The sequence below is a fragment of the Lissotriton vulgaris genome, chromosome 1_1, assembly GCF_964263255.1.
Source record: "Lissotriton vulgaris chromosome 1_1, aLisVul1.2, whole genome shotgun sequence".
NCBI classification, from domain to species: domain Eukaryota; kingdom Metazoa; phylum Chordata; class Amphibia; order Caudata; family Salamandridae; genus Lissotriton; species Lissotriton vulgaris.
The window spans coordinates 420747205-420766596 of NC_141685.1; the positions used below are offsets into that span (position 1 = coordinate 420747205).

Below are 19392 nucleotides of genomic sequence, written 5' to 3' on the forward strand. Positions count from 1 at the left end.
TATACTTACCATTTCATTGTAAAGGCATGAGTGGTAAAGGCATTTATGTGGTAAAGGTCTGTGTGGTAAAGGGAATCCGTGATAACTGCATCAAATGCTAAATGATGCATGGAAAAAGGCATGCTTGGTAAAGGCCATTGTTCCGTCGTACATCCCCCAATGGCTGTCTGATAACAAAACCCTTTGGGACCCTGCACTTAATGTTTTTTCTTAGAAAGTCAAGTATATTTGTGAGTTATTGATATGCCTAGACACGTTTTATCCTAGTCTGTTAATAAAGAAATAGCAATATACCATTTTTATTTTTTATTTTTAACAGTATTACACGGTGTGTTACAGAAATTAATGGAAAATTTCAAAAAATTGTCGTTTTGTTGGATGTGTTACACATAAAGTTAAAAATAATTTTACCACCTATTTTCAACAAACTGTCATCTGAGGTAAATTTAAAATAGGTTTAGAAATGCACCCAACAGTCTTCTCTTTCTTTCCCTTATTAAAAAAATATGTGTCTAAAAAGGGTAATCAGAATAGCTGTGACACAAAGGTAAACATAATTTTTCCAAGAAGGTGCGCAGTATAACAGATGATGATGATGGTGCTTGTCAAATATGGCATGATAATATCTCTCAAAATATGCTTTTGGACGTATGAAAAAAAGAAAATGACTGGCCAAAATGCAAACACAGATGGTTGTAAAAATGCTAGGAAAATAGTTAAACGTCTAAGGTTTGTCATAAGAGAGTATGAAGGTTTATGAGTTGAATAGGATCAAAATCTTTTTTCTCCAGATTTTGACTAGGATCATAACAGTTTGGCACCTTTAGGTTTTGCAATTAGTTATTCAAGATTTTCAAAGTAAAATGTTAAAAGATACACCTCATTGATAATTGCCATGAAGATTTAGGATTGTTTTACTTTGACTGATTTTCAGTTTTCTGTGTCATAATTAACGTTCACCTTATGAAATAGCCAATAACATAAAATAAGTATAATGAAATAAATACCTGCCATTCGGGTCAACTTAATTTTTCAGGAGCATGTTGCATTTACAGCATATACAAAGTAATAAACATTAATCAATGAAATTGCTATCAAACTCATAAAACCTTCCCTCCAACACTTGAGCACAGAACTTTGCATGGCCAGGTCACATTCAGCAATATGACAGATAAGCACTGTTTTAAATCAGCGTTAGGTAGGGAAAAAACACAAAAATATAAACAGCCTGCAATGGTGAGAATTGTGCATCTCACCAACAGTTATAAAGGGATTTTGCTGTGATGTGCATATTGCCCCTTCTTAACATAGTGGTCAGATTGAAAGTAGCCAGCTCATTCCTTTGTATCATGTTTTCGGCACACAAGTAGCTCATCATTAGTTAAAACAAAAATGAGATGAAGTGGACTCAATGTAGTGGTTTGGTTTTTAAATCAAATAATATGAGCATTACCTTGATGGCGGAGGGCCTGATTCACAAAGATAACTTACACGTTTAGGTACGTATACACCTTTGAGGGGTTTACTACTTTTTAGTATTTACAAGCTGCACTTTTGTAGTAACTTGCACTTTTCTAGTAACTTACACTCTCGTTGTTTGTCCACATGGTTCACCACTGGTACTGCAACACCCTCCCATAGAAAATAATTCAGTTATGGACTTACCATAAAAGTGAAAGCTACTACAAAAGTTCAGTATGAGAATACTAAAAGTAGTAAACATACTCAAAACTGCGAATTACTACAAATGTGCAGTTTGTGAATAGCACTTTGTAGTAAATTTTGCAGTACAGCTGTAGTACTACAAAATGTCCTATGAAATGCAGATTGTGAATACGGTCCTTAGAGTCCCATTTCTAGTTTAAAGGGAACTGAAAACCTTAAAGTTTTGGTGTAAAAATATAATTACGGAGTAAAATCCACTGGCGAAATATCATCCACCATGGAGGTAAGACTATGGAGGAAATTCCGCTGGTGGATTTGACACAGTGGTAAGAGTTTAATCTAGAATTGGGAGGGCTTTCAGTTCCCTCCAAACTCAAATGGCATTTACTGCTTCACAATCCTGTATGATGGTAGACATTAATGTTGAATGCTTCCTAATAAAACCAAATGCTTGACACTTCAAGCTTTATTCCATCAATAACCTTCATGGTGTAAACAAAATCTGCATATAAATCTCCTGAAACCCAATTTCATTATTGATTTAATTAGATGCGTTGTTTCGTAATTACCACATAAAGTATAATGTAATGTAACTGCATAGGAAAATAGGGAAACCGTTTAGCTGTATAGATTTTCTGCAGAGAACATACATCTACATATGTCATGAAAAAAATGGATAAAAATTCTGCATTCCTATTTCAGAGATATAGAAAACGATATATTTAATTTGTACATCCTATGTTTCGGCATTTAAATGATTCCCACTTGTAGATAAGGCATTGTGTTGCTGACACTCTTTCCAGACCAAAATGAAACTCACATTTTAATAAATGGGTAATCGTTTCTTCTGTAGACTTTTGTACAGAACTCCCTAAATCATGATGTGATTAGATTTTGACAAGCCAGTTATTGTTGGCAGATGCATCGTTGTTGTTAGAAACAGGTGACAACCGTGGGGTGAACTATTCAAACAGGGGTTGCCCCACCATTCAATCACTGCAATTCGCTATTCCTTCTACAGTGTTATGGTGTTATTAAAACAATTATAATAATAACATTTATATTTACAAAAATCTGGCAATTTTATGTGAACTCCTTAAAGCCATTTCCCTTCAACATTTAAAGAGTTTAACATTAAGTCTTTTTTTCAAGTTATAAAATAAAATTCCAATTTGAATTTTCTAATGTACAAAAGAGAGATGAGCAGTTTGAGCACATAATCAGTATGTTATAGCAAAAAATCATGCCACTCTTGTCACATGACAAAGTCTGTGTCTTTCAAATCCATAAACCAGAATTAATCCAGAATTATTTGGCAAATAATTTTTTTCTTCAAAAATGGCACAAAAGACTTGTCTGCATAGCATCACAGCAGCAAGATATCAGAGAAAGAAAAAACAAATCTTCATTTGCTTCCAGAGTTCAGGTCTTTTTCCAAATGAGGAATAACAGAATATTTTCCAGCTTATCAATGGGTTTCGATGTCCATTTTCTCCCACAGCTCGATTTCTACCCAGAAAGCAGCATTTTGTGGTCAGGATGCACTGACTCTCATGGCCCATTGGGCAAAACCTTCAAAGTATGTAAATAATGCGATCACAGCCTCTATTTCATCTAGGTTAACAACTGTGTCCAATGAAGTATTGATTCTCGAGAGCTTCTGTCTCCAGTATAAAAAATGTGATATGCAACATACATTAAAAATAGTATGTCCATACGTTTTCCAAATGTACCAATAAAAAGTGGTTGGGTTTGGTGTAGCATTATCATGAAACCCTTCGCCAAGCATTAAAGTGTAGACATGTGTTGTCACGTCCACAGCACAGTGGTACATGGGCTACATATGGATTTTTTGTGTTTGAAAACAAATTGTGACACGTGTAGGACTCAATAATGAAAACTTGTGAATTGCGAAGTTCATAAGCTGAGAAACAGAATGAAATTGACGACTCATATACCACTGTTGTGTCTGTCAACTCAATGTTCGAGAACTAGAGTGCTTTGAAAATTAAAACGGGGGCCTCTTTGTGTCCCCCTAGCTTGCATTTCATTGACAAATGTATTCAATGTATTCGTTGAGCCCATCCAGTAGACATCCTCTGTCAGTAAATGTTGATGGATCAACTGAAATTCAGGCATGAGAAGAACCATAGACCTGCCACGCTGCACGCTTTCCAACTAGTCTTGAAGAGCACCGTGGCCCCATAAAATGCTAATTCTTAGGTCTGTTGATCTGGGCGTAGAGAGTTTCTATTTCCTAAAGAAAACATAAGAACAATCAACAACAGATTAAGGCAGCACACACTAAAACATACTTTACTATAGTGATAATTTATGAGCAGAGACCACATCCTTTTATGCAGCAAAAATCTAGAGTTATTTCTCAACAGAGCCATTAGAAATACCTGCACAAATGAAAGAGTAAAGATACCCTAAAGAACTTCAAAAACAATTGCAAGCTTTGCTGTTCCCCTCAAATGAGATTGTGGCAAGTGTAGAATGGTCTCTATAAGAAATATAAATATGAAGTCAAACACATTTTCCAGTACCCTAAGCTTATTTTACTTATTGGTCAAACTGACTGAATGTATTTCCTCTCATGGTATTAGGGTAGCCACTAAAGGGGCTGAATGTGGCTTCAGGCTAGCTCACACTTACACTGTGAAAGCTTCCCACATGAAAGTGAAAGTCGACAAACCTTTGCTTCATCCAGTAATGAACAGGGAATGAGGAACACCAAAGGAACTTTGCTATACTTATTTGAGCCTGACCCTACTGCATTATTTGCTCATATTTCATGTCCTTCTGCACACATCCTAAGTTGCCCATAAATACTTTTGCCCTGTGGAGATGAACCAATCATGCTGGGATGCTATTCTCATACACTTTTTCCTGAGGTATTTGCTTGATTATACAATGATGTAACCTAAGTGTCATTCTCTTTATCAATAACTAGCATGCCAATAGTTGTCAGATTTTCTTTTTTGTGTGACTGACTTTATTGATATATTTTCAGGTCAAGTGGAATAATTGTTTTAATATTTACATCTTCGGGCATTTAGAGTTTTGGGAATGTCAAAGAGTGCAGGTACACTGTACATTTAAGTGTATGATTATTATCTATAATCAACATGCTCTGAAGTTATTCACTTCTGAAATAACTTATTCAAGATGTTAAAGTCAAGATTTCATAAATTAGTTTTTATGTCTGAAGTGAGTCATCATTCATAGCATCATCTCAAATGTTGTTAAGCTACCAGAGTTGCAAGTATCATTTAATTGATCAAATGTACCCTTGATGTCCTTCTAGGTGGCACAGTGAAGATGAAAGATGATGGCAGAGTCAAGCATCATCCCCTATTAGATGACTATTGTGCAGGCCATCAGTCATTCTCTGCCACCATCAACACATCTGCCATCCCAGCTGCAACCACTCTTTCTACTGGGAATATAGGCCATCAGGAGTGCAACACTTGCCATAACCAGTGGCACACTGCAGGATCATCGTTCACCAGGGACATTGTGGTGTTCATCACCAGTATCCTACCTGCAATCCAGGGTATTAGAGCGCTCTATAAGTCTAACTTTCATTTCATTTGATTTCATTCACATTACCATTACATTTATAGCATCTGCCACTTGGGGCCCCACCATGAGAACCTGCCACCATCTCTATAGCTGTTGCAGCTATCATATAACTAGAGGAAAGAGAGAAGCGTGCAACAAACAGAGGAGGAGTTATTCAGGGAGTAGGCAACAGTGCGTAATCATGGATGATTCAGGTACTGACATTGAGGCATGTGGCTAGGATGTGGACATGAATCACATGTGTCTGCTGCACATCTTACAAAAGGCAGAACTGAATCCAGTAAAACATAGTCCATGGTGGAGATAGGACAAGCAATAGGTACACTCCAGGCAGGTCATGGACCCTAGTGGGGTATGGTTCCAGAATACTGTTGCCCAGATATCATTTTACAGAAATGTTTTGGGTTAACCCCTCCCCTGCTGGTGACGGAACCACTCCGTCATCAGCCACGCTCGTGCTGTGCTGATGACGGAGTGGTTCCGTCACGGCCCGCTGGGAACGCCTGAGCGGCGCGGATTCCGCGCCTGCGCTGAACTTTCTATTGAGCGGGCGGGGCCATGACGGAACCGCTCGATCATGAGCACAGCGCAACTGCAGCTGGTGACAGAGCAGTTCCGTCACCAGCATGCGCCTGCTGCGCGGCCGTCCCGCCCCCTTAGCACTGCGGCGGAATAGCCGCCGCAGTGAAGTGGTTAAATAATGTTTACAAAAATATCACTATTTGAGAGTTGGAATTTTAAAAATGTTATTAGAAACTTTTAGGATCCAAGATCTTTCTTCCTTCAAGCAATAAAAAACATAGGGGCATATTACCAAGGGGGGCGATAGGCAATTATCACCGATTTAGCGTCCGTTTTCGTCCGCTAAGCGGCGATAATTCTATCGCCCTATTAGCAAGCTGTCGCTAACTGATGTTAGCAACAGCTTTAAGGCGATAGCGAGCAGTTTGGGGCCAGCTTTGCATGTCAGCAATGTTTATCGCTAATGACATGCAAAGAGGGCGTACCCAACCAGTTAGCGACTGAAAGCAGTCGCTAATGTCGCTATCGCCTATTAGCAAGGCAGGCGTGGCGTTGGAAATATTCATGCTAAGCGCGAATATCTCCATATACTAACACCTGCCCAGACCAGTTATTAGAAAACAGGGTGGTCCTAGACACAATTTATCTGATACATGTAAATGCAATAATCATTTTAGCATCTGAATGGTCTTGGTGGGACTTAATCCTGAAAGAAAAACAACAAGCCAAATGCGTTTGCAGTTTGGTCAAAAAAGTACCCAAAACAGATTTCTGTATGATAGTATAAATTCACAATTTATTTCATATTCATATATACATATTTAAAAAACAAACACCCAAAGGTTGGGGGAGTTCTGCCAGGTGCAGTAGAAAGTGCAAAAAGTAAGTAAGTGCTCAAGTGAAAGAGAGAAAGATAAGTAGAAAGGTTAATCCAATGGTTATGCCAAAGAACTAAGGTTTTATTCCCTTAGTGCTGATCCTGCCCCACGTATATCAATCATACGGTTTGGTTACGGTCATTCAAAAGACGGGGAGAAAACAAAGGGGGTGCAGGCATCAAGATAGGGGGGTTTGTATCCCCCTATCTTGATGCCTGCACCCCCTTTGTTTTCCCCCCGTCTTTTGAATGACTGTAAGGGAATAGAACCTTAGTTCTTTGGCATAACCATCGGATTAACCTTTCTACTTATCTTTCTCTAAAATGATTATTGCATTTACATGTGTCAGATAAATTGTGTCTAGGACCACCCTGTTTTCTATATTATATGATACCCAGGTCCGTTGACCTTTTTTGTGTTATACCCCATTTTCTTAATCAGACCAGTTCTTAGCCATGTTATCCAATGGGAGGTGGATAACATGGCTAATAGCATTTTGTCACTAAAGCGTGAATATTGCTGTATTCTCAGCGATATTCACACATTTTGCGGCTATAGCTGGATATTTTGGCACAATGGAGAAAAACATTGCTAATAGCATGTTTTCTCCGCTAACATATCCAGCGATAGGCAGCAATAAAAAAATTGTTGCTTAACCTATTTAGCGATAAATATTGCTACTTGTTGGTAATATGCCCCACAGTTTTTTTATAGACACCAGTCAAAACGACAAAATTATAATGTTTTTTAAAAATAGAGAAAAAGAGATTAATACCAATTGTTAGAAACAATCAACATACAGTCTGATAAAAACATTAGATGTGGGGGAGGTCAATGAAAGGAGGCATAAAAGCACTGCACAGCACAATCTTAATTTGAATGGAAATGGTACTTATAAAGCGCACATTCAACCAGAGTTTTCAAGGTGCTGAGATAAAATGTGAGTGGAGAAAATGCTGGGGGTTTAGCTGATTAGCCAATCAGATGCAAATGAGGCAAGATAAGACTTATTAAAGAAAGGCTTGTTTAAACAACCAAGCCTTCAATGACGGAGACTAGATCAGTTATATATCAAATTTAAGGCTGAAAAGAATTCCACAATAAATGCGCTAAGGTAGAAAGTCTACGACTGTCAAATCTAAGAACTTCCAGCAAGTTGGCTGAGGAAAATCTAAGAGTCCGTGGAGGGTTATATCTGGAGATTCCTTTGGATACAAATTGAGGGACTAGATCTTTAATTGCTTTTAAAACCAAATCATAGGTTTTAAACTGAATTCTTTGTTTTATTGGCAGCTAGCTGAGAGTTTCCCAGATAGAAGTGTGAGTTTTCCTGGGTACTTAGCACCTTGGCTGCTAATGGTTTTCCCCTCCTGTGCTGATCCTCATCGTATCCCATTGTTCATGACGAGCTCAGCTCGTCATAAGCACAGCTCCACGGTGCCTCATGACGAGCTGAGCTCGTCATGAGCATCAAAGGGGTTAAAAAACAAGCCCGGCACCACGTCTTCTACAATATAAAACTTATTTGGGAAGGCTCAGGTAGAGTTGGCAAAATCTATGTGAGAATCGAATTCTGCACCCGCATCTGCTGAGAAATATGTATTTTATGATTATTCTGGAAAATATAATCTTTCTAACAACTTTAAATCTTGGTGTCCAGGGATCCCTACTTGATGCTTTGGGGGCACTTACAATATTGATGTTCCATGCATCATTGAGGAGAGAGAGCTTAGCTTCTGATCTACTACAGTCAGCATATCCCTCTCATAGTACAAACACCTCCTATATCTATATTTATCAGAGGGACAAAAACTGAGGCTACTTCTTTCAGAGTCATCTTGCTTTTGGACCATCTTTGTAGGAGTTGTGGCATCAATGCCTGTTTTACTTAAAATAGCAGGTTTGAGTTAGAGGCTGTCGGGAGCACTAGTCTGGCACTTCAAGGAACTTGCTTTAGAGGAGTCTAGAGGCAGCAGATGGTGACTGGGGCTGGAAAGTGCCCAGGAGACATTCAAGAGGCAGTGGATTTGAGGCACGAAGTATCTGGTAAAAGTTGGCCCAATTTACTCTGGTAGTCATCTTGAATTTGACTAGTTCTCATGAGATCTCAAGTTGACCTGAGTAGAGTTACACTCACTGAATATACTCTAGAAAGGCAGTGAATTTCCATCTCAGATGTTTGAGAGTTTGAAGACTTCAATTTAGGATAGCAAGGGTACGGGACCTTGCCTCTTTGTAAGAGAACCTGACCACTGTGATTGAATGTACACAATCTGGGTATAAAGTGGATCAGCTAGTGCACTAGTGTGTGTTTAATTTTAAAGGCCTGACTCTGTTAACTAGAATTTGGTAAGAGAGACCTTGAACCTCGGCCTGATTTTCTAGATTCTGCATAAAAGAGAAAATCTAAGGAAAGACTGTTTTGTCTATTGACAAAAATATTTTTACCACTTACAGATCTGATTCCCAGATTAGGTCACCAATGTAAGTGAGCTTTGTTGTGCCCTTTTTCCAAGGAAGAGCCATAAAGATTATGAGAGCAAGACTTTAACAAGACATAATCAACAGACATTGAAGAGGCCGAAGTTTATTAGGCAGTCTCTTCAGTACATCTCAAATTTATCGAAATCAGTAAGCTTAACCCGTTCGAGACTCATGACGAGCTTCCTCTGTAATACCAGATCTCTGCCAAAGCACGCAATGGAAAACTGGGATTTGTTGGCATCTTCCTCGCCCAAGATCGGGTTCCTAACTGAAACCTGTCTGAGTGGCACCACTTTACCAGGTATTACGATGGGACTCCCAGACAACGATCACAAACTTAGATGCGAGACAGTAGGCATAATGGGTGGCAGCACTGCCATCATGTTTGAGAACCCAGCCAAAGTCTCTCTTATAGATGCCCCCAGTACTGTTGGGTGGAAATATGTATCTTAAAACTTGAATACTCTCCCAAGAACTACTGGAAAGGGGCTTTAGTCTATCGACCTCCAGGCCCTAAGAAAGATTTTAGCCATTGTCTCACGGAATATATTGCATCCCATGTACTGAGATCTCAGAAGTTCTTTCTATTAGGTCATTTTAAATATCATGGTGAGGACCCATTTGATTCTGACATTTCTCAACTTCTTGCTGATTTAGAAAAAGTTGGTCTGCACCACAAATTCAACTGTCCAACACATACTGTGGGACGTATGCTTGACTTACTTTTTACTAACTCCGAAACCCTGCTGTCAATCCCCCCTATCTTTAGTCTGGACAGATCATTCTTTGATCAATGTCTTGATTACCAAGATCAAAGAGTCATGGAAATAAACTACAGTAAAAAAAGACAATGGAAGAAAGTCACTACTGACTCCTTTTCTAGAGGGCTTGTGTTTACAACGACCACTAAGGACTTGGGAGTCAACTCAATTCTAGTAGAGTATCATGAAGCATTAAACACCACTTTAAGTGGCATTGCCCTCTCAAACCTGGTGTTATAACCAAGCATAGTTCCCATTCACCCTGGTATACCCTGGTCCTGCACCAAGAGAAGGCCTTATAAACAAGCATTAGCATAGCCAAAAGGTCTCACCTTTGGGACCTTATAAGTTCAGCTATGCAGCAATTATCCCCTACAAGCATGCCCACACACTCAACATAACCAATAGCCACATGAGCGCTGCAACTTTGATACGTGATTACCATAGCGTAAACCTGCACGTATATACATGGTATGTAATGTGGTGACAAGGCTACCGAGTATAAGGTAGTGAGGTTGCCGAGCACTAATGAAGTGATTAATCAAAAGAAACATAAATGCTGCAGCTTCAATACATGATTGAAGTAGCAAAAATCCTCACGTCTCTATATTGTATATAATATGGTGACAAGGTTACCAAATGTTACTGAGAACGTGTGATTAAAAACTCCTGAAAGCTCTACTTAACAGAGTAGTTTCTATATCCGTCCTGGCAGCTCGCAAAGAGAACGGAACCGAATCAACGTGTAACGCGAAAATAAAAAGACGTGGCATTTGTGTGTCTTAAAGTGAAAGTGTTTACTTCTGTGGATGCGGGTAATTAATTAAAGTTAGTTGCAAAAAAATCACATTTCATTCAGCCTGCCTGCACTGCCTTTTAGTACATCAACACAGAAAACAGGTAAACAATTTCTTGGACTCCTGTATCCCCCAGACCAATAACGCAGGTGGAAGGCTATGTTAATTACTTTCTAATAAACTTGACCTTCTCATTCTTCAGTTTTTGCTGGGCTGGAAGCTGTGAGTTACATTTTTATCATTCCTATACTGTTTTTTCTGCGGGCGCGTAGAGCCAAGTCAAACCTCTGGCTCGGCTCGTCCCATGAATTTTTAGGATCACCAATCTCTAACAATAATATGACTTCCACAAAAGAAACCGCAAGAACAATTACCATAGTCTTACAAAGTCCGTCTTCTATGTTTGTGGTCATGGTCTTGTAACTGGAGTCCCTCTTCAATGTCAGCGACCTGTCACTGTTTGGCAACCCCTGTCACCAGTTGTACTGGTATGCGCAGCATTTTTCCAATTTTAAAATTAGTAATTGTTCACTTTTAAGACATCAGTGAACTTAGTGAGCAACAAATTAGGGCAATTAGCAATCCATGTTGCTATTTTCTTTTTCTATAGTAGGCAATCTAAAAAGGTGACATCACAAACACAAGGAACTGTTATCTTTTAAACCATAACCAGTGTGCACGAGTCAGGGAGTTGACGCTATGTAACCCGAAGTGCACAGTAAAGTACCCCACTCCATCCCTCGCACCGCAACCTGCTGAGGAAATAGATGGTACACATAAAACTTACGCTTCTTATGCCACAAGAATCACCCCAAGACTCCCTCCTTGTACTAGTGAGGTGTTTTAGATCTCTATAGCGCAAAACAGCTGTGCGAAATTCAAAAGTAAACCGTCCCTTGGAGACGGCTATGTGGCTCAAACATAAGCAGATGCAACTTTGACATCCGGAAAAATCCCATATGGGTAAGCCCGTTTAGGTTTGTGCGCATCCACCAGTGCTGAAGGGAAGCAGGCCACAGATGCTGAGTGTTACGCCCATTCTCCCTCACAGGGACGCCATCCTGCCCACTCACCCCCTTGGGCAATAGTGTAATGTTGATAATCCCTCAAGAAGAACAGCGGTTTCTCACATGCATATTTATTTCCCATGCAGCACAAAGAAAATGGCTGACTCATAGAGGGCAAGAAGTCCTCCAAGGAAAAGAGGCGAAAAAACCATGGATCTGCTGAGGGGTTTTTCAGGGACGGCAGCAGCAAGGGGAAACGATGAAGGACCGGTGGTGAGCCGAGTCACAGCAGCCCCTCTACCAAGGTGAGAAACGCAAACACGCCAATACTTAAAAGCAAGACAGGAAACAGTGAAACGTAGTTCATATTTTAATGCACATCTTACTTGTCACTCTTTGTTTTTTAATGCAGGTGGGCGTGCGGCCGGTCGGAGAGGGAGGAGTTGGTAATAGAACAAGCGCTGAAAGTCAAGCGGGGCCCGCAAGCATCTACAGCGTTTTCCTTATGGGACATGCACAAGGGCTCATTGGAAACAGCGCTCAACATGCACAAGTTTCCACAAAAGCCCAGAGTGATTCCGAAAGGACACTCCAAAGCAGCTCATGCATGCTGCGTAGGCGAGACCTAAAAACTAGAGAGAAGTTGGTGCAAGACATATATTGCCACTGATAAACAAGCCTACAGATAGGCTTCCACCAGCTACCACTGAAACATTAAAGTTGCCCGGAAAACATATATTTCCAACCAAATTAAACAGGCCGGCAACTATTCGAAGCAGCTATTTAAAGCACTCACTACTTTTATAAATCCTCGCTCCTGCTCCCATGGTATCAAGGCTTCACAAGAACTCCTCCAATCTGAGAATTGTGGAGTCAATTGCCAGGCCTCTTCTCCATGAGAGGGTAGACAGCTTGGGAGAGTTTAAGGATTTCTACCCTGTGAGCATACACGGAGTGGTGGAATCAGCCAAATAAGGCTCTCCACTTGACATATGCCTCCCTAACCTATCAATTATCATGTGGGAAATCCCCCAGGTTTGGAAGGCTGCTAGGTAACACCCATTCAAAAGAAGGCTTATATGGTGTCTACCAACCTTACTAACTATCGGCCCATCTCTCTACCCCCACTACTTGGCAAAATGTTGGAGGGACAAATAAACATACACCTTATGGAGTACCTCGTAGACAACAAATTCTTGGATCCATCTCAATTGGGGTTCAGGCCATCATACAGTACACAGACAGCCGTGATTGCTGTCACAGACCACATAAGACTCTCTCTGGATACTGACACTTCTTCCATGCTAGTTCTGTTGGATTTATCCACAGCTTTTGACATTGTGTCCCACCCCAAGCTGCTCCAAAGGCTGTCAGAGATCCCTGGGACTGCCCTGAACTATTTCACTGATTTCTTATCTAATAGAACTAAAGCCATCTCTCTGGACAAATAATATCACGTACCATGTTAATTGACAAGGGAGTGCCACAAGGCTTATGTCTGAGCCCCACACTATTCAACAGTTATGTTGCTCCCCTTTGGTTTTGAACTGCAGTCCTATGCTGACGACACACAGTTAATCATCTCTTTTGATAAAGATCCAGCAAAAGTAAAGAACGGTTTTTAGATGGGATGACTGCGACCGCTACCTGTATGGGCAGCAATAACCTTCAGTTGAATGCAGAAAAAACGGAACTCTTGCTGTTTAGGAAAGCCCAATAACACTGGTCTCTGGTCCGGTGGCCCCCCCTAAACTAGGTTCTGCTCCTACACCCAAACAGGTTGTAAAGAACTTGGGCATTCGTTTGGACCAAGCATTGACCATAAAGGAGCAGGTCCTTGCCACTATGGGTGCCTGTTGCCATATCATGCGCTGCGGAGGAAAGCTCTTCCTTTCCTTCCGCTGTCAGCCAGGAAGACTCTGATACAAGCACCCATAATGAGCAGACTGAATTACGACAACGCGTTACTCACATCCTATCTCACCTGCCATCTTCCATCTGGCTTTGATCCAACACCCTTACTCAGATCTCTACACTTTTAAAATGCGTTGTTTTACTCACAAGGCATTGGTGGGCTAAAGCCACAGCTACCTAATTTAAAAGCTAAAGCTTTACTGTCCAGCTAGGTACCTCAGATCTAGTGATAAAGCTTTGCTCGCTGTATCAAAAAAGCCACAACTGGAAGTTGACCTTTTTCCTACTTAGCCCCACTGTATTGGAACAACCTACCTTACCACATGCACATATGCATGCACACAAGCTCTGACCACCAGAAATTCAGGAAAATGCTCAAGACACAATTGTTTTGATTGGTTGCTTCCTCTGCCTACAATCATTCTGTGCACCAAGATACTACTCCGAGGGTGATTCGCGTCAGGACCGGCTTCAATCACTTTTGGCACACCCCACTCATATGACCACAGTGCTTAATTTGAGCCAGTGGTTTCTGGTGCTCAGCACCGGCATTTAATCATTAACACCAGCGCTTATAACGCTAACCTGACCGAAAGGTATTGAAGTGCTTTTTATTAGCACCAGTTAAGGACAAATACATTTTTGGTAGGCACGGGGAGATTACGCGATTTCCTCAGAATCACATGATATTGAGCCTACGCCGAAGCTCAAACCTGGTTACCCATCTCCAAAGTCGGCAGCTCTGGCCAGTACTCTACATCCTCTCCCCACTTGTGGGGTTTCATGGTTAGTAGTTGACTCTGTTAAAACTGACACTAAACTTAAGCAATGGTGCAAGCTGCCTCCTGATGGAAGCACTTATTTTTTCACAAATGAATCACTGCATGACCACCTGGTAAAGGCTGACTTTACTAATAAAAATGTATATCTACCCAAACAAACACTTGTCAGCAAAATAGAAATATATAATGAAAGACAGGGGAAAAACAGAATGTCCGAACCTATTTTATGCGGTTTGTATACAGCACTTTGATGACAGTTCATAACAGTCACTGTTCTATATTAGGGTTGTATTTTATGAATTGCGGTAACAAAACAATCTCTGTGACAAAACCAGCGATCCACTCAGCTATCCACATACAATACAGATCTGTGATCTGCACGGTGCATGTTCTTTGCAGCAGGCATGTTAACGGAGTCAAAACTGCCCGTTGACAAAACTATGATCCCTCTCTCTAGCAGGAACATTCATTACAAGAGTTATCTTGACATTTTTGACTGGACTAACAAGAAACTCTGCTGTAGGTGTTTTTAAATTATAAGTTATTACTAAACACAGTATTCCAACCCGCCCCCCGGAGCTAAGAGTCCTCTCCTCCGGTCAGCGCTCAGTGCTACTGCACCAGTCACACCACCCTGATTCGCACACTATATAAGCTAGATTAACATAACGTGTCTATTCATCCTCAGTGATCCTCCTCAATCCACACTCATCTCAAAAAGTAATGTATTCTCCTGAAGGCAACTGTTCATACACAGGTCTACACAATGCTTCTTACAGGTAGGAAACCTTTTATTTGTACCTAAGAAGAGCAACATAATCCTTAGTCAACAGGCAGTCTCAAATGTCTTCACAGAATCGACTCCCTGGCATCCCCTACAGTATCCTCAGTGTCCTCAGTGTGGCCTCATCATCATTTGTAATGGACATTCTTTTGAATCTGATTTACTTAGACTGGAGCAGCATTCAGAATTTGAACTTCACAGAGTATTCTGCTGCATAATAAAAATTCGGGCCGTCTTTCATTTTGGAGTGAGGTTCTCAAGTGTAGTTCGGCTCTGTGAAAGCCTAAACAGCTTTCTTATATATTATGCCCGAATTGCAGAACTATATCTATTTTTTTAAACAAAATTTCTTATGCTCAGTTAATTTGAAATCTAGCGTTTATCTGAAGATCTTGTGGGTTCTATTGTGTAACCACTCAGAAAACAAGTAAAAATTAAGAATTAGGCAAATTACATCTCCTCGTTATGTGCTTCATATTTTATATGCGTGTTATTGTTTGATGCTGTGCATCCTATTCTTAAAGTTGTACTGCAAGGGATCTTGTTTGAGGTGCTTGATGTGTCAACCCACTTTGGCATTCTTGATTTTCAAAAGAATGTTTATGAAATGAATTTCCCCCCAGTGGATTTTAATGGAGCCTTTTTCATTCATTGCTTATACTGTCAACTTGTCTCGTATCCATGTTAATGAACCATCAACAGGTTCGGCTATCCATAATGTCAAGGGGCCTGACTATTTTATCAAAGAGACATCTCAGATAGAAAACCTTTAAGTATCCAGTGCTGCACCATCTCAAATATAACAGTAATGTTTAAGCCTGAACAAGAAAATCTATATCCATTATCCGTAGTATGTTTATTATCATGGCAAAGGACATAGACAGTGTGCCAACTATTCACACTCTCAAGGTGGAAAGGTGACATCAACAGATTAATCCAAAGTTAGACTCAAGTACATTACTTGGTGTTTTACAAATTGCAACCTTTGTAGTGAACCCATTACACAGAAGCAGAAAAATATATCCATAGCATGCAATGGTTCACGAGGAACTATACCATTCCAAAGATTATCATGCAAAGTGTTTACATGCCAAAGTCAATAATTTATTACAAATATGAAAAGACTGCAGCAAAAAGTTGCATATCATGAGATATTTCAAGGGTCGTGAATGAAAGTCATGCATCCACTGCAAATGAGAGTGACACTATGTAGGAACCACAAGAACAAATGTAACAGACTCTGATAAACACAGTGAGGTGGGTAATGGTGGGCAATGGTGGATGGAAATCTCAGGAGAATGAGAATAAAAGGCAGATACCTACCCCAACCTTTGCTATCTAGCTATCGACTTGTGGGCTTACAGTATCAGCAGTGGGTTCACCATAGGGATCGGTGCTGCATGAGGCCTGAGATGCATCAGGCTAGAACACAAGAAGACAATACCTTTTGGTCTCAACAACAGCACTTGCTCTGAATTGTTTTTAATGATGTATGTGATAACCCAAGGTGAGAAAAATGATATAAACCTCGTAAACAGTTCACAACAATCCAACAAGTAAACACTGCAACAAATCAGTTCATAGGTAATTTGAATGATAGTATAAACAAAACCATAGCCCTTAGCATGCTTTTAAAATATAAATTAATATTCCTGTTGCTTTTAAAATAAAGTTAAATTGACATATTTTTCAAAGTCCTTTTCTTCCAAGAGAGAATTTATTTTTAAGCCACAATACTTACTAAATCTTGTCCTTCGCTTTTACTTGGGCTGTCAAATCCTTCTTCAAAGATGTCATCTGCATTGGGATCACTCGTATGAGATACTGATGACTTGGACGGAGAACTTTGCCTGGGTGCAGGAGTTGGTGCTGAACAGATAATACACAATAGGAAGTTACAAATCAATCTAGAAATATTAAGATATTCAAATATATCTGCATTGCAGATGATTTTCAGGGAACTCTTAGAATATGTTACCAAAAAAATGTAACCGCAATCCATTTAGCTTTAAATTCATACTATTGTTTAGTGCATCACTTGAGATAGTGAGATGTTTCTGCAGAATGATGTAAGTCACAGTAAGGTAATGCACCTGGATGTTCACCTGTCATTTGTTTCTAAGACGGCATTGACGTGCTATCATCGAACGCAGAATCTTTTATAACCAGATCATGGTGGTGAATTTTGACTTTGGAGAATCTACATGAAAATGTGTTGGTATGCCATATTTTAATAGGCTTTTGGTCATGGGATGGAATAAAACAAAGACATTAAGCCGTTATGAATTTGAAATATTGCAAATACTATTGAGAATGGTATATAAATGTACAGATCCCATTTTTTTTCTTTTTTATATATCTTTTTATCAACAAACAAGCAACAATACAGAGCATTATTCAGCATGAGCAGTAGAGCATACATCCTTCGAAAGTTAGACTTAGGTTAGATAGGTACCAATCACTTTAAGCAATATGCAAGTGTTAACCCCTTCGCTGCGGGGTGTTTCCCCCCCGCTGTGTGGGGGGAGGAGGGCCGCGCACAGCGCCCCCATGCTGGTGAAGAGCTGAGCTCGTCATAAGGTACAGCGGAGCTGCCCTCATGACGAGCTGAGCTCGTCATGGCCGCACCCGCTTTTTAGAACATTCAGCACAGCGGGGTAATTACCGCCGCGTGCGAACGTTCCAACGGCCGTGACTAGCTCTGCTCGTCATGAGTACAGCTCAACTGTACTCCATGACAAGCTGAGCTCGTCACCAGCATGGATGAGGTTAAGGGGTTTCAAGAGTCTCTTCATCAGTTTAAGAAATTGGTGGGGCACAAATATCAACTCTATAGGTGTTCCATGGACCCCAGACTTTTCTCCATTTCCCAGGGCACCCCATGGCAACATAGACGTTTTTTTCCCGGAACATGCACCAGTCTAAATCCTCCTTACATTTAACCAGTTCTGGGGGTTTATGAGACCCCCAAGTTTGCATTATATTCATTTAGCCACCATAAGAGCCAGGGTCGCCCACTGCTTCGTTCAAGGGTTAAGGTCTGTAGGCTCCCATTTGTTTAGGAGGCACCTAGGGGCCTCAGGCTGTAATTCAACTCTAAGCACTTCCAGGAGAGTGCAGTGTAAAGCACGCATGCGAGTACGTCTGCATGCGTTTGCATTTCCATATATTGTTTATAAATGTGCCTATATCCCCACATCTACATCTACACTCTCCACAATCCGTTCTACCCATACGGACCAAACCCAGCCATGGAATGTAAGTTCTGTGCAGGATTTTTAATTGCACCAGGCGCAACCTTGCCTGGTTCGTGACTTCCCTAGGGGAGGAGACTGCCTCCTGCCAGTCTTCGTCTTCCAATTCTAGGCCCTCAGCAACCCATTTATCTACCTATAGTACTTTGAGTTTGCCAAGCTAAATTGCTGCTGAAGGAAGGCGAAGGAGAGACCCAGAGGTCCTTGACTTGGGAAATGCCAATTACATCCCATTTGTCAAAACCTTTAGTGCACCAGAGGCTCCCCAGCCGTTTGGATTGCAATAGAGGAGTCGCCTACAGTGCCATCCCATGTGTTTGTTGACCTCATGCCATATGTGGACTGAGTGCGCAGTCGGGCCCGTGAGAGGGTATTTCCGAGGTTTAGAGTATAGTGCTCTGAGATAATCTCCACCAGGGAGGAGCCATCGATTTATGGCGTAGCCTGGATCATCAGGATGACAATACATCCCTTGGTTTATTGTGGTTAGATGGGCTGCCCAATAATATTTCCTGATGTCTGGTAGACTGATACCGCAATCGTACCAGTTGATGGGGATGTTAGCTAGGGCAATCCGAGGCTTACCGTCCCATGAAAGAGATCGTTGCAGGGTTTCCACCTCTTTAAAATACGATTTGGGAACTGGGTCCATGGAGTTTTGAAGGGCATAAAGAAAATGGGGCAGAGCCATCATTTTAAATAGAACTGCCTTGCCCAATAAAGAAAGAGGCAGAGATTTCCAGTGGCTGACATCACATTTTAATCTCTGGATTGGTGGTTGGAGATTTCGAGTAAAGTGAAGCGCCGGATCCAAAATTTTAAATGTTCCGAGATAATGAAAGCCATCCAAAGCTACCTGAATCGGACAACCTGTGGGAATAACTGGTGGTTTTCCCTGCAGCAAATACATCACAGATTTAGACCAATTAATGGTAAACCCAGAGTATATGATTGAT

General features: G+C 40.7%; 1 protein-coding gene across 15 annotated transcripts in view; it reads right to left on the minus strand.

Annotated features, from left to right (window-relative positions):
* Positions 1 to 291: 291 nt before the first annotated feature.
* DAB1 (DAB adaptor protein 1) overlaps positions 292 to 19392 on the minus strand; it is a 1411149-nt gene continuing 1392048 nt past the window's right edge. For 11 of the 15 annotated variants that reach the window (XM_086952885.1, XM_086952858.1, XM_086952877.1 and 8 more), the window contains 3 exons: positions 16924 to 17051; positions 16506 to 16604; positions 292 to 3922 (listed from right to left, as the gene is read on the minus strand). In XM_086952885.1, the coding sequence (XP_086809011.1) occupies positions 16521 to 16604; positions 16924 to 17051 (212 nt within the window). In that variant the 3' untranslated portion in view covers positions 292 to 3922; positions 16506 to 16520. The remainder of the gene's footprint in view (positions 3923 to 16505; positions 16605 to 16923; positions 17052 to 19392) is intronic. The other 4 variants (XM_086952831.1, XM_086952904.1, XM_086952923.1 and 1 more) reach the window with 1 other exon arrangement.